The sequence below is a fragment of the Rhopalosiphum maidis genome, chromosome 1 (genome assembly GCF_003676215.2).
Source record: "Rhopalosiphum maidis isolate BTI-1 chromosome 1, ASM367621v3, whole genome shotgun sequence".
Classification (NCBI taxonomy): Eukaryota; Metazoa; Arthropoda; class Insecta; order Hemiptera; family Aphididae; genus Rhopalosiphum; species Rhopalosiphum maidis.
The window spans coordinates 60,072,650-60,087,534 of NC_040877.1; the positions used below are offsets into that span (position 1 = coordinate 60,072,650).

The 14,885-nt window shown below is 27.6% G+C and overlaps 2 protein-coding genes across 2 annotated transcripts; one reads left to right on the forward strand and one right to left on the reverse strand.

Annotated features, from left to right (window-relative positions):
- Positions 1-8,356: 8,356 nt before the first annotated feature.
- LOC113548694 (methyl-CpG-binding domain protein 2) lies at positions 8,357-10,519 on the reverse strand. Its single transcript, XM_026949709.1, has 4 exons — positions 10,235-10,519; positions 8,947-9,091; positions 8,653-8,892; positions 8,357-8,548 (listed from the first exon to the last, which is right to left on the reverse strand). The coding sequence occupies exons 1-4, from the start codon at positions 10,357-10,359 to the stop codon at positions 8,453-8,455; spliced, it is 606 nt and encodes a 201-aa protein (XP_026805510.1). The 5' UTR covers positions 10,360-10,519; the 3' UTR covers positions 8,357-8,452.
- A 219-nt stretch (positions 10,520-10,738) lies between these two features.
- Positions 10,739-14,227, forward strand: LOC113560885 (TBC domain-containing protein kinase-like protein). The gene is made up of 2 exons (XM_026967004.1): positions 10,739-10,871; positions 11,657-14,227. The coding sequence occupies exon 2, from the start codon at positions 11,680-11,682 to the stop codon at positions 14,137-14,139; it is 2,460 nt and encodes an 819-aa protein (XP_026822805.1). The 5' UTR covers positions 10,739-10,871; positions 11,657-11,679; the 3' UTR covers positions 14,140-14,227.
- Positions 14,228-14,885: the final 658 nt, after the last annotated feature.

The window sequence follows — 14,885 nt, forward strand, 5'->3', positions numbered from 1 at the left end:
TGTTCACTAGTAATATTTAATAGTTATTTAATATTTAAGTACAAATCGTTATATCATAATGATACAATCACAGTGTACATAGGCGTGCGCAGATCTGAATTTCGGGGGTAGCCTACAATTTTTTCGGGCCCTTTTCTGAATTTGGGCAAGACGTGTACATATTTTAATAAATTATAATGCCCGAATAAACATTATTTAAATTTTATCACATATTAATCAGTAGTATTACTAGTACCAAGTTTTATAATATTTCATTATAGATAGTTGGATCTAAAATCTATTTTCAAGATGATTGCAATATATTTTATTTATTTTTTTTACTTTTGTAGTCAATGACATCTAGCTGTTATAATCATAATAAGTTTTACCACGCAAATTTAAAATATTTTAACTTGTATAATTGTTTTTATCTTAAAACATCATTTTCTACAACATATATTTTAGAAAAAAATATCATTTTTATTCTAATAGTGACATTAGTTAAAATGCCTACGGACACATATATATATATATATGCTATAGGACTTAAATTACATGTCGGGGGGTGCCCAGGCACACCCGGAACCCACCGTGCGCACGCCTATGACAGTGTACATGTTTTCTTTCAGCTTTTATAACCGGGACGACGGAACGATTGGCAAGCCTACCTATAACATATTTCGTTTGTGGTAAAGTGCTGTGATGATGAACCATCAATAGACATGATTTTCAACCAAATTTTCGAATTCGAAAAACAAATAGTTTAATTTTTGTGAAAATGTCAATGAAAAGCACCGATTTTACTCGTATTTTAAGAGTAGAGTTATTATATATTTTATCGATACATAATAATATACAACCACTATTATAGTGCGTTACTGTTGTGTGAATGTGATTATTCGTTTCCAATCGTTCAAAAATAGCACAAATAAACGTGGAAAGTATATAGGCATAGCGTATATAGTGTGCCTACGACTGTTGTCAGGTAAGTGGTAATAATAACTCGCGAGTTTCGTGTGTTTCGTGTGTTTTGACGGGGGGGGGACGTTAATCGTTATGGTATAATATGGCTGACGGGTGCGTGTAGTAAATGGTAATTATTACAAATTACGCAGCGCAATGAGACGTGTCTCCTCGTGCTCGTCGCTCTGACCGTTACTGTGTCAGTATATACCTATCATCGTCCGGTCGTCTTCGTTCGTCTTTATCGGCCACTTGTTATTGTACTTGTCTTGTTGTCTAAGTCATCGTGTTTGTCATATTTTATCATCGGAAATCAAATTTTTTTTTATACAGACCAGTCATAAAAAACTGTGAAATTACATTAACGTATAACAATACGTTAGTCACTTATCATAAAAGTCTCCATACTGAACTAGTTTCCGTAAAAGGTAGCAACGGACGACAATAAATTATTTGTTTTCAAAGGAATCGTTAAACCGTCGTCCACAAATATATTTGAATATCATAATATTCACAAAAAAAAAAATAAAATATTACGAAGTATTATTGATTGAGGGGGTGGAAGTTTAGTTTTACGAATTGCTCTCCCCGCTTTTTTTCCGGTTATTGCCGGTTATCAAACACTACTGCGTGGATATGCGTGTCGTCGTATAATATTCAACATTATTCGATAAATAATAATGCGTATTAATTTCAGACCGGGCGCCTGTGCACCATACTTTTTAATCAAACTCCTATTATGTTGTAATACTATATGGCATAATTCATATTTGTTGAACATCACGTATACAATATACGTACATAAATATGGTGTATTATATTAGGTTTAATAATAACATGCGTTGTCGCAGCACTGCTAACGCCCCCCTTTCCAAATTATATGTCATTTACATTTTACATGCGTAAATGCGTTTGCACGACATCAGTTTCGGGATCGGCATGAATGTTCGTTAACCCGATGTACCTATGCATAGGTACACAACAATCGAAAAAAAAAATATATACCATAATAATAATACAGTCGCGGGGAAACGGTTTGCCAGTCCCACTGCACCTATATATATATATGTGTATAAAAATACTGTTTTAATATTACCACCATATTATTATAATGTTATATTTTCTACGAGCTTAGGACAAAGTTTCAGTAGGTTTTTTTTATTTTTATTACGATTATATCATCCCAAGTTCGGATAAAAAGTGTTGCGTATAGGCACATACGCGATGTGTTCAGGTAAAAAGGCAACGGAAACTACACTACGTAGCAATAGTACACTGGTCACGTGTAAAATTATTGAGAATATTTGACTTTTCGCATTTGTATTTAATACATGTATGCCTATGCATTATGCGTAGGTACTCGCAGTTTCGAATTTATGGTTAAGTGGGAAGTGGGAAAATGTATAGTGTATACTGTACTACCAGGGTTGTCAAATTTTCAGCTCGTCCGAAAGATGTAGTACATTTTTTTTTTCAAAATACGATTTTATTTTTAGTATTTTTTACTATTCACGTATTATTATTTAACTATCATTATCCATGCATGTAACATAAACGGTAATCACCAATCACGCGTGGAAACACCATTAGTTACAAATAAAATTAGTAGGTATAAATCATTATTACTATTATACGCATACATTATTAATCCTACTCGTATTTGGTATATCGTAAATAAATGTATCAAGATAATATGGTTAATACATTAATTGGAAAATTGTTTTAATTACTATCGACGATGACGTGTAAATTATTATTAGGTAGTATCACTAGTACATTAGCGTCTAATTGCTATTTGCTGTTATTATTGACAAAATTACTAAAGTAACATAACAGTGGTCACTGGTCACTGGTCAATGGTTTGAGTGCGCGTCAACTTACTATATGCGTTTATTATGGGTACGATAAGCTAGATAAAGATAGCCAGAATATCAGATATCAGTTTGGAGATTTGGTGATACGTAATGGGTCATTTCATTATAAATACCATGGCGATAGATGTATTGTAGTAAACAATGTTTCATGTGATCATGGTCAGTGACACTGAGATTTATTTTTAGAGGTTTATAATATAGGAGTACAAACTATATTTATATGGGAAATCTGTACCTTTTCTATAAGTGGATATTTTCAAATATAGTCACCATCTGAATATTTTTTTAAATACAAATTACCTACATCCAGGCTATATTATCTATATTACTTATGTCGTTATAGAGCAGAAACTTAATAATTAGTATGACTGTTATTGACTGGCAGGTTAATACAGCATTTACTGGTGCTTAAAAAAGTAAATTATTAGGTAAGTACCTAATTTATTATTTATTTATTTGAAGTGAATTTGTAATTAAATTGAATTTGTAGAAATAATTAGTTTCTTGAGAGATGTATATTTTTCCAAATTGTCTATTTAAAAATTACCCCCCTCGCCCCCCCTCCACCAAAAAAGCAGATCTAAGTACGCTATTGATACAATCCACAGCAGTGGTTATCAAATATGGTCACAAATATATAACATACTTGTAGAGATATTAATTTGAAATACGTAATTTATACAAATTATCGAAAATAATATATGTAATAACAGTGATAACACAGACAGTCATTACAATGCAAATTCGATATAACCTTGTACGCTGTGTATGAATGTTATTCGTTACACATCTTATAAGTTATAAATGCATCTTATATTTCTTATACAGATATTATTAATATAAAAATGGAATAGTTACCTGGTAGTGAAAACAATGAAAACTGATAATTAATTATACGAAACAATGTATTTGACAACTGTCAACTGCACATTCATAAAGAAACGCAATTTGTTCAAATATGTACTCAAATACCAGCATATCAATAAATTATTATAAGATCAATGATACGCGCACTACTTACTATAGTCAGTATATTATATGAACTACAGAACAAAAAATACTGAAACCAGCGATAAAATTAAATATAATTATTTTATAATAGTCTATAAACGATTGTACGTGACGTATTTTGCAGGCCAGTGGGCAAATAAAACTAAGTGGTATTTGTAAAAATGGTTATTGGTTGATAATTTGATTCTAAAACATATTTTGTGTTCCAGATACTCGCATCTTAATTCTGTATCGTAATCATGTAATATACGAATTAGTGATGTAATTTAATTGTTGTGGATAGAGGTGACAACGTCTAACAATCAAAACCTTTATACTGGACCGTTTGGATCAATCTTTGGCTGTAGCTTGTAGGGTAATGTAGTTTATACGTCTACGTTATGCACATTCAACGCGTGAAGCTACGAATGTGATTGTTTTATAATGAAACTACGTTTAGTTAATTATATAATTCGACTTAGGTCTATGAGGATCGTATTTGATTCTAATTAATCATTTATCATAAATTCATAAATAATACTTACTTCTTATTTTTTTTTTAACATATATTTGAACATATTATAGTATCAGTAGAAAAGTATTTTTACAATAAACATATGTGATAGAAGGTTTATACATTTTTTTGTACATAAAAAATTTAATTCAAAGAAACTACTCAGAAGTAACATTTTTTACGTGAACGATAAAATGTTTTAGACTTATTTGATTATTTATATATATATATTGTTAGTAGGTCTCTACATCAGTTTCTCTTTAGACTTATCGGCGGGTTTCCTGAAATGTTTGCAGAGTAAAAGGCATAGATCAGAGGGTTTGAATGGTTTGTCAGGCGGTAATGAAAAAGCTTGCAGAACGATGTTGCTTCCTCTGAGACTGATTGAATATTTAAATCTGAGTGGAGCGTGTGGTTTTGTACATAGAAAAGCGGGTTTGTAATCATATGCAATGTTATTGATTGGAAGGTTTGTATTTTTACTTCTTACTGAAATCTAAAATATTTATCGGCACAATTATTTACTTTTCTAGTTATTTAAAGTTTAAATTTTGACGGAATTGGATATTTGAATAAATAATAACGATTTTAGTTATTGTAATTTAAACATATTCTTGATAAATGATAATTAGAAACAATATAAATAATATAATATATGTAATGTTATAATAATGAATAATATCACGAATACAGTGTTTTTTTAAAGAATAAATTTAACTTCCATAACTACTGTAATAGTAAGATAAGTTATTAATAGCTATTTAAAAATAAATAATAAAATAATACGATATACCAAGTATTTTAAGTAATATTAACCAACAAGAAAACATCGTTCTTCGTATAGTTTGATTTTGATTTATCAAAATCAACATATTTTTCGCCATGTCTACATTAACATTTATATATACATAATATATGTATCAATGCGTATAACTGCATAAGGTAACAGAAAACCGATTTTAAATACGTCATACGAATAACGAGTGCATTCAATAAAACGCTAACGCTCTATCGAACATTATAAAAATTAGTGTTTTTAAATAGTGTTATATATTTTATATAAATATATACCTATAGGGCTATAGCTTATATTAGGGGTCACCTACTAATTTCTACAGGAATCCGTTTTGAAACTTACCAAATTTTCTTCAATCCAAATCATTACTAATGAATTTTTTCTTCATACATTCAAATACACATTTTATTATAAAAATGTAAAATCTATATTATATATTTTATAGTTACACGATCATCAGGGCCAATAAAAAATGTCACTGGTCCACTAGTGAATCCTGGTTTATACATTATAGAAAATATCATTATATAAATGGTCGAATATAATAGAGGTTTCTTAGTGAAGATGAAGTCGTGGGTAAATGCAAAAGTGAATGTTTATGGGTGAGTAAATATTATAATTTATTATGGGTATATATAACATACAATAAAGATGTCCAACAGTGTATGCAGTATTTCTTCGGGTAGGGGGTGATTCTGTAGCTATAATAAATAATCTGCAGTCCCGTGTCGAAGATTGGTTTGTATGGCCTTAATAGTAGGGCAGTATTGTATATAATATAATAATATACTATTGAAAATATCAGAATAGAATAATACAAAAGCAGTATTCGTGGAGCACTATAAGTATAAGTAATAAGTGCATTATAAAATGTATATATATATAAATAATATAAATATATAAGTTGACGCACTTCAATCAGGTAGGTAAACATTTTAGTAATTTATTGTCTACAAAGAATACGTACTATACCTATACGAAGAACTGTGAGTTCACAAACTGCAGGATCGGACCATCCATGTCACAAGCCACTTAAATAGGTAGGCTTAATTTTAATTTAGTAATATACTTACTGACTATGGGCAATGTTTTTTACTTCAACATTTTTGCCGGTTGACGTCACTAAATGAATTTAAAAGATAAACCCAGTTTTATTTAGGTCTTTCACATCATACTATAAGAAGTATGCTTAATATTGTAAATGCAATACAAAATTGGGCACGTTCGCCAATGACACAATTAACAATTTTTTTGCTGTAGGATGAAACGTAATTAAAAGGACACTAGACACCATACCCAAATGTGTTGAATGATTCAACTAAAAAATACTCTTATAAGAATGCAGCTGGCATATTGGGGATCATAATTATTATAATATATATATATTTTAAATTCATTCCTAATTATTATTAAATCTACATTGTATGATATCTAATTTTAAACTGTACATATATACATTTTGACACTAAGTAATTTTTTTACCATCTACATAGGCACAGCGCCGGATTGGCAAGATATCGGCCTTTTGAGTTTTAGAATTTCTAACGTTTGACTACAGCTACAGCAACTGCACGGTTTAAATAATTCAAATCAATTATACTTTCTACCAATGCTTGTACTAATTTATCACAAAAATAAAAAAAAAATAAGGCCAAACACTTAAAGCCAGCCCATATTTTGAGTGGTCCATCAAGTTTTCCTCGGTAGCTTACCAGACCAATCTGGCCATGCATATGCAATATGGGATGTAGCTCCCCCTACACAAAATTCCTGGCTATACTGCAAATTTGTGTTCAGCGGATTTTGTATGATAATTTTGTATTATATAATAATAATTTAGCTTTTATATTAGAGAAAATTTACCTATTGGCTATTAAAAATTTTTGAGTAGGTAAAGTAGAATAATATTGCAATATTTAAAAACAATTTAGGAAATTAAAATATCGTAAAACCAGTATACATTGTACAAATATAGATTGTTTTTTTATCTTTAAGATTAATAATGGGTAGTTAATAGTTTAATATTTAATTCTAAATATTGTTGAACATTTGTAAGACTGAGACCAATATTGATGGGTGTTGGAGTATGGTGTCCTCTTAAGTGGCCATCTGCTTGATTTCTTAATTTTCTACTGATATAAAATGTGTTATCTCACAATAATAAGCTGCTCTCTTGGTTTTTATTTAACAAATTAATTCAGTATAATATAATTATACACAGATAAAAAAAAATTTGTTCAGCAAAACTTTTTCAAAATTAATAATATTTCTATAGTTAGATAAGAATTAAATAAATAGAATGTCAATGTTAAATGGTGTTTAAAATAGTTAATATTACATTATTACTAATTTTTTTATGAAATGTTTTATATAAATATTAAAGTATGTCCGGGAGTTGATTATGAACATAAGATTGTCTTGAATATATTTGAAAACTGAAAAATGTTTACAGGTCACGTTGAACTTTTGGTTATATTATAAGAAAACTTGAAATATAAATTTAAAAATACTAACATTTTTCAGAGACTTAATTACAGCTTATAAACTGAAAGATTAAAAAAAAAATATAATACAAGATGCTTAAGTTTAGGTTTTATTTTTGGAATATCGTTATTAAAGATAAAGAATATTGCTTATATTTACTTAAACCGTGTAAATTATAAATCAATCGTATTTTATATTAATTAATAACATAAAATAGTTCAAAAGGCTATATTTTCAACTTTACATGTAAGTATTATGATTACATTATAATTTATAGATATTCTGTTAACTATTCATTATTAAATATATTTAATAAGAGAGGTAGTAATTTGTAGCCTGTAGGTACATAATTGTTATGTAATATGCATTTGATTACATGTTTTTATCTAAACAAATACCTACTTGGCTACTTACTATATACATTTTTTCATTAGGTAACACAAATTATTGCAATATGTATTCAAACTGTTAATTTAAATTTATTAATTGTAAGGGTAATTATTATTTAATAACAAATGTTTGCAATACTCATTTTATGAGAGCAAAGTTGTTATCCACAATCAGTTATTAAGTTATTTTATTCTTAACAGTAGAGTTTGTAACCACATGTAACTACTATAATATGTACACACTTAATATCTGTAAGATTTTAAGATAACTTGGAGTATTTATTATTTAATATTTATATACTAAAAATTAACATACTTAAGTAGTTACAGGCCACATTTTTTTTTTTAATAAGACAATAGGATGAAATAAAAAAAAATATCAATTTATTTGCATATTGTTATTAATATTAATTAAGTCATAAAAGATAAAAATTAAAAAAAGTGAGAAAAAAGTACTAAAATGTTATTTGATTTTTACCATTATTTCTTGAAGTCGTTTTCTGGCTGCTATTACACGTTCTTCTTGACTTTTGATGTCTTCAACGGTTACACTCACTTCCTATAAAAATAAACAATGTTTATTTTACATACAAATATACATTTATTATATTGGTTTTAATAACTATATTTTTATACTGATTATTATATTAAAATATACCATACCTGGACAAGTGGTTGATCTGGAATCCGATACACAATTTCTTTATCATAATGAGATCGCATCGGAGGTTGTCCAGTCACTGGCATAGCGCATACATGTAAAGCAGTAGCTACACTCTGCAATAGAGTATCGTCACTAACATGAGGACCAGCTGGTCGCAATAGACCAGTCCACCTGGTACCTAATTCATAACCATCTTTTTCTGACGCTCGAATACCTTCAAGTCTTTTCTCCCAAAATACCTACAACAAATGATATTATAGTAAGTCCATAGATTAATAAATATACTGCTTTACTTGTCTAGGTTTTTCTTGTCTTCCGTGTTTGAAGTCTGCTTTGACTTTTCCTTCCTGGTTCTTATGAACAGTAACTGGTTGTTTAAATATTGATGCTGTTTGTCTGATAGGTGGTACAAGAGCTCCTTCACTTCTTATGCCACGACTAAATACATAATTAATATGTTAGACATAATATTGTAAAATATATTTTATACTCATTTATAAAATATGTTTAATCATAGAGTACATTAAATTATTAGATGGTTCACTAGTTGAACATTTAATAATCATGTTTATTTAAATAACTATACTTAAATCATAATCATATTATTACAGCAGAACCTCATTGTATCAAAATTTCGGCATGTCAAATTTTTTTTCTGTCCCTTGAGTATTTGAGATACTGAAGTTCCACTGTACTATCTATATTAATATCATATATTATTAAGTATCAATGAAATATAAAAACTGTTGTACACATTTGTCTGTTATCGCCCTACTGTGGTGAATAAATAATATTTTTGGATTGCTATATTTAAATCGTAAGTTATCATTGTAGTTGTACTAACTAAAAATACATCTTTATGGACCCTATCTCTAGAGTTTACTGTCAAAACATGGAGAGAATGTGGAATATTTTGAAATAAAGAAAAACCAAATTGTGGTACTTTTTGACATATATTTGAGTCTTATTTGGTAGAGTTCATTTAGAAGCAAAAGCTTAGTTAATAGGATCCTTTTGAACAAATTGTATTGGATATTTCAGAATTTGGGCCTTCGTCATATCATATTAGTTTTATTTATTATAATTTTAAATATATTTAATCATTAGGTCTTTTTTGTAGTTTTTAATAACTAATTAAAAGTAAATATAAAACATGATCAATATTTAATGGAATTCCAACTAGCTAATCGAATTTTAACATACCGTGGCAACATTATAACAGATTAATATCCTGTTTTATGGTTAGAATAAGTTTTAATAATTGTAAAATTAGTTTTAATAGATTAATTGTATTCCATGAACATTTAAGTTAGCCAGTAGTCTTCCAGTCTCAATTATACCTAAAGATTGATAATTTATTAATGAGTAAAATTGAATTAAATACTAGGTCTATTTTTTTATACTAAATTCAAATTTTACTCAAATAAAAATAAAGTTAATAATTCCAACAGTAAGTCAATGTAATTACATACAAGTAAGTAAGTAAAATACATTCTTGTTTTATGAGCAATTTTGTGGGTTGAAATGATTGAATTTTAAGGATAACTAAGCAAATAAAAAATTTGAAATCATGGTTCATACCATAAAATTTCCATTTCTTCGGCTTGTGTTTTTAAAATCAAAATTTGTTCTCTTCGCTTTTCGGCTCGTTTCATTCGCGATATCCTAGCTTTGGTTTCCAATGATCTCTTCTTCAGCCGGGGCATAATGAATGATATTGTCTGCAGTATGATCAGTAACGTTAGCACCCGCTTTAGAAAACTGTCAAATTCAAAAGAAAATGTTAAAAGTAATACGAAATTACGAATACAAAGATTTATTGCATTTTAGAGCATTTTGAATACAAATTACATATTACAAAATAATTTTGTTTATACTGATAAGCTCGGTATACGGTCTCTGAGAATGTAACCAGGTTTCCGTATCTGTGAATAAAAACATGGTACGTCGTAAATAGTAAACTGTGGTAACAAAAAATGAATGGTATAAGGTGTATTTTTAAAGTATTAAATTGATAAAAAATTTAGATTTTTGATAAAAGTTGTATTTAAAAAAGTCTGAATAGTCTGATTAAAAATAATTTGTTCACTCATTATTTTAATATCAATTAAAATTAAAATTTGGTATTTGGTAAATAAATCAAATAGATACAATAGTGATTTGCGTAATATTATTTTTAGTACATACAATATACCATAATACATGTTCCTTTTAACTTGTAAGTATAACAACTATTAGCTAATATTAAATTATATATTAGGTATGAGTAATTCAAACATAGGTAGTATGTACCTGCTGCTAGACAGACATATATTACATAGTCTAACTGTACTAAGGATTTAAAATTATATGAATACAATTTAAAGGAAAACAAAAACAAATTTTAAAAATTTCATGTTCAAAGCTTGGATTAAAAAAAAAAAATAGTAAATGTTTGTTGGTAGGTACCTATTTTAAAATTCTACATATATTTGATATATGTGACTATGTATAGAATCAAATAATAAAATATTATTTTACAATGTATAAACGATAAACAACAATAATTAGGTATGTAATTTTTATTTATTTTGTGTATAATATTAGAACTTACATAAATTGTTTATTTGGCTAATTTAGTGTCAGATTTATTAATAATAGGATCTATAGCTATATTATTATTATAAATTACAATTCAAAATAATATACAAGTGCATTAGTGACTGAAAAAAATCATTTAATACCCTTTTTTAGTTTTTAATTCTATGAATCAAGAAATGCATTGCATTTAAACAAATATATTATTTAAGTGATAAATATATATTACTATAAAACTTGAGGAATTATAAAGACAAAATTAAAACATCCTATTTTATTTATTTTTATGAAATAACAGTTTTTATTTAGTAAGTAAGAAGATATTACTTTTAAAATAGACAGTTCAATGTAGATGCATGTAACTTATTTATTTTTAATATTGTAACAATCAATGATACTTATTTTGTTTTTTTAAATTTATTTTAGATAAATTCCATTAAACATTTATCATGACTTGCAACTGTGTGGATGCTCCTGTTCCTCCATTGTTTGGCGTTCAAACTCTATTTGCTGCTCAACATACTTCAGAGTCTTGTGGTGCTAATGGTTTACCATTAACTCCTAATTCTATTACAATTTTAGGAAATGCTCAAAAATTAAAGACTTTAAATCATCCAAATTTAGTGTCACATTTGGATTTTATTCGGAAACAGCATGGACGCATCATTTTGGTCTCTCAATATTTCAATCGATCTCTATGGACTGAATCAAAAAACTATTCATTATTATTACCGTTGGAAAAAGTACTAAGTTGGACTCATAAGGTTTTGTCCGCCTTGACTTATTTAAATGATAATGGTTTAGTACATCGATTTTTAACTCCTCAATACATATTATTAGATGAGGAAGATAATGTTAAACTATTTAATTATGGAATTTATTATATGACAAATAGTGGTAAAAATATTACTTTTCCTATTGGCAAACTTAAATACACTGCACCTGAAGTATTAGTCCTCGACAGAGCTTCAAATAAATCCGGCCCTAAAACAGATTCTTGGTCATTGGGTATTATTGTTTTAGAACTGTTGTTGGGAGCTCAACTTTGGCCAACACTCAAGCTTAGTCAGATAATTCGGAAAATGTTATCGTTAACACATTGTACAGATGTTGTGATGAGACTTGCCCGTGAAATGGGCCGTTTGACAATGTATCAGTCATTGCCTACTGAATTAAAAGACTTTCTCAGTAAATGCATTTGTATGGATGCTACTAAAAGAATGTGCCCAAAAGAGTTATATGATCATAAGATATTTTCTCTTTATGAGTACTCAAAAATATTAACAAATAAATGCTATTCATGTAAACATCCATTGCGTCAAATGAAACTAAATCAAGTCTATTATTTGTGGAAATTAGCTGGTGGAGACGTTGAATGGGCATTAAAAAAAAAAGGCTTATTAAGAAATGAATCATCTATTTTACTTTTACCTCGACTGATTATTCTTGAAGGAACATTATATGGTAATACACGTAACCAAAGTTGTTTATTAGACTTACAGATAATTGAGCTATCTTTAGACCTATTGGTAAATAGGCTTCAACATCTAAAAATAACAGATTATGATCCTTTAATTGATCAAATTAAAGAATGTGATGATACTACAGACAAGTTACCATTAGTCATTCGTGAAAAAGACACTGAATATCAGTTTCATCGAATAGTCTTGTTTGATCGTTTATTATCATCTTATCCTTTCAAATTGGACAAATTACTCACTGAAGCAAAGAAAGATATTCCACCATATTTCAGAGGAGAAATTTGGGCATGTTTGTTAAATGTTTGCGGAGATACAGAGAACATTTATTTGTCCATAGATAAAGAAACTGCTGGTGTAACAGATAGACAAATCGAAGTTGATATACCAAGATGCCATCAATACAATGATTTACTATCATCTTCAGTAGCTCATAAAAAGTTGAAAAGAGTTTTAAAAGCATGGCTTGTTAGTCATCCTAAATATGTTTATTGGCAAGGATTAGATTCATTGTGTGCGCCATTTGTTTATTTAAACTTTTGCAAAGAACATGTAGCCTATGCATGTTTAACAGCATTTGTGAAAAAATATTTGAACGATGTGTTTTTACGTGACAATTCTGCTGTAATTCGAGAATATTTAATAAAATTATTTCATTTAATTGCATTTCATGACCCACAACTTGCAAATCACTTGGATGACAAAGGTTTCATACCAGATTTATTTGCTATACCTTGGTTTTTAACTATGTTCTCGCATGTGTTTCCCATGCATAAAATTTTTCATTTATGGGATAAACTCTTACTAGGTGATTCTTCATATCCATTGTTTGTAGGATTATCTATCCTCACTCAGTTACGCAGTACGTTATTAAATTCTGGTTTTAACGAATGTATATTATTGTTTTCGGATTTACCAGAAGTGGACATTGAGAAGTGCGTTTTAGAATCATCTAAGTTTAGTGACGTAACACCAAGGTCTATTACGTTTAGAAAACATGAGTTTAGAACTGAAACTCGAGAGCATGATCCATGTTTAATCTATGAAATATTGCAAAATGAATTTAGTCCTAGAATAAGCATTTATGATTTGCAAGAATTAAAAAGATCCAGCCATAAATTTTTGGTTGTAGACTCAAGAGCACAAGAATGTTACATAGAAAAGAGTATACCTGGTAGCTTAAATATTCCTGTTAAGGAAGAAGACTTTGTAGATGAGAATTTTGATTTAGAACCTAGTCCAGAATTAAGTGCTCTAGTGAATAATAGAGGTAGTGTACTAATAGTGGTCGACAATGTTTATGAATTAAATAAAGTTAATAAGTTTTGTAGATTTTTGGTGAAAAAAGAATATCCAAAAGTATGCAGTTTACATGGAGGTATAGAGGTATTAGAAACTTTTAATATTTTGGTACCAGCTATACTATTTTGATTCATCATAGAAACATTATTTTATGTATTTTATTTTATTTAAAAATTAATTTCAATTATAATTGTTAATATTTTGTATAGTATTAAGTTTTATTTTATTTTTTATTATTATATATTATATTATACCCTTATATATGCAGATTTTAATATTTTTAACTACAAATTTATTTTATTTTATGTATTATTGAATATAATATTATATTTTTTTACTGTTTATGTTAATTGAAATTTATATCCCTTAATAACATAATATTTATACACCACCTTAAATAATATTTTTTTTATTAAATACAAATAAAAAGTGAAAATAATTATAAACATTTAAAATAAAATATGTATAATTATTATAACTATTATATATTATTAATATTTAATATACCTATTAAAATATGTAAAAATATATTTTTTTCCCTTATGTTCAACATTTTAATTACATTAAATAGCTTAAAATTTTTGAAAAATAATATTTAAATTATTGAAAAAAATTTGGTTCATTATTATGTTTGTATGTTTTAATATATATATGAAATTGATTAATTCTAACTATGAGTATACTATAATACATTAATACTTATGTAATAATTCTTAAGTTAAAATAAAAACTATTGTTAGAACAAAAATTCTGTTTGTTTACAGGTCAATTTCATTTGCATTTTATTTTTAAATATTTAATTTGGTGCATTTAAAATAAAAACATTTATATTAGATATAAATTTAAATAACTTAATAACACTAATTTCTTTAAAA

Coding starts and splice junctions, on each gene's coding strand:
- LOC113548694 (XM_026949709.1), bottom strand. CDS start 10,359: ATGCCCCGGCTGAAGAAGAGATCATTGGAAACCAAAGCTAGGATATCG. Junction 9,092..10,234: donor GAAGAAATGGAAATTTTATG/GTATGAACCATG, acceptor TTATGTATTTAG/TCGTGGCATAAGAAGTGAAG. Junction 8,893..8,946: donor GACAAGAAAAACCTAGACAA/GTAAAGCAGTAT, acceptor CATTTGTTGTAG/GTATTTTGGGAGAAAAGACT.
- LOC113560885 (XM_026967004.1), top strand. CDS start 11,680: ATGACTTGCAACTGTGTGGATGCTCCTGTTCCTCCATTGTTTGGCGTT.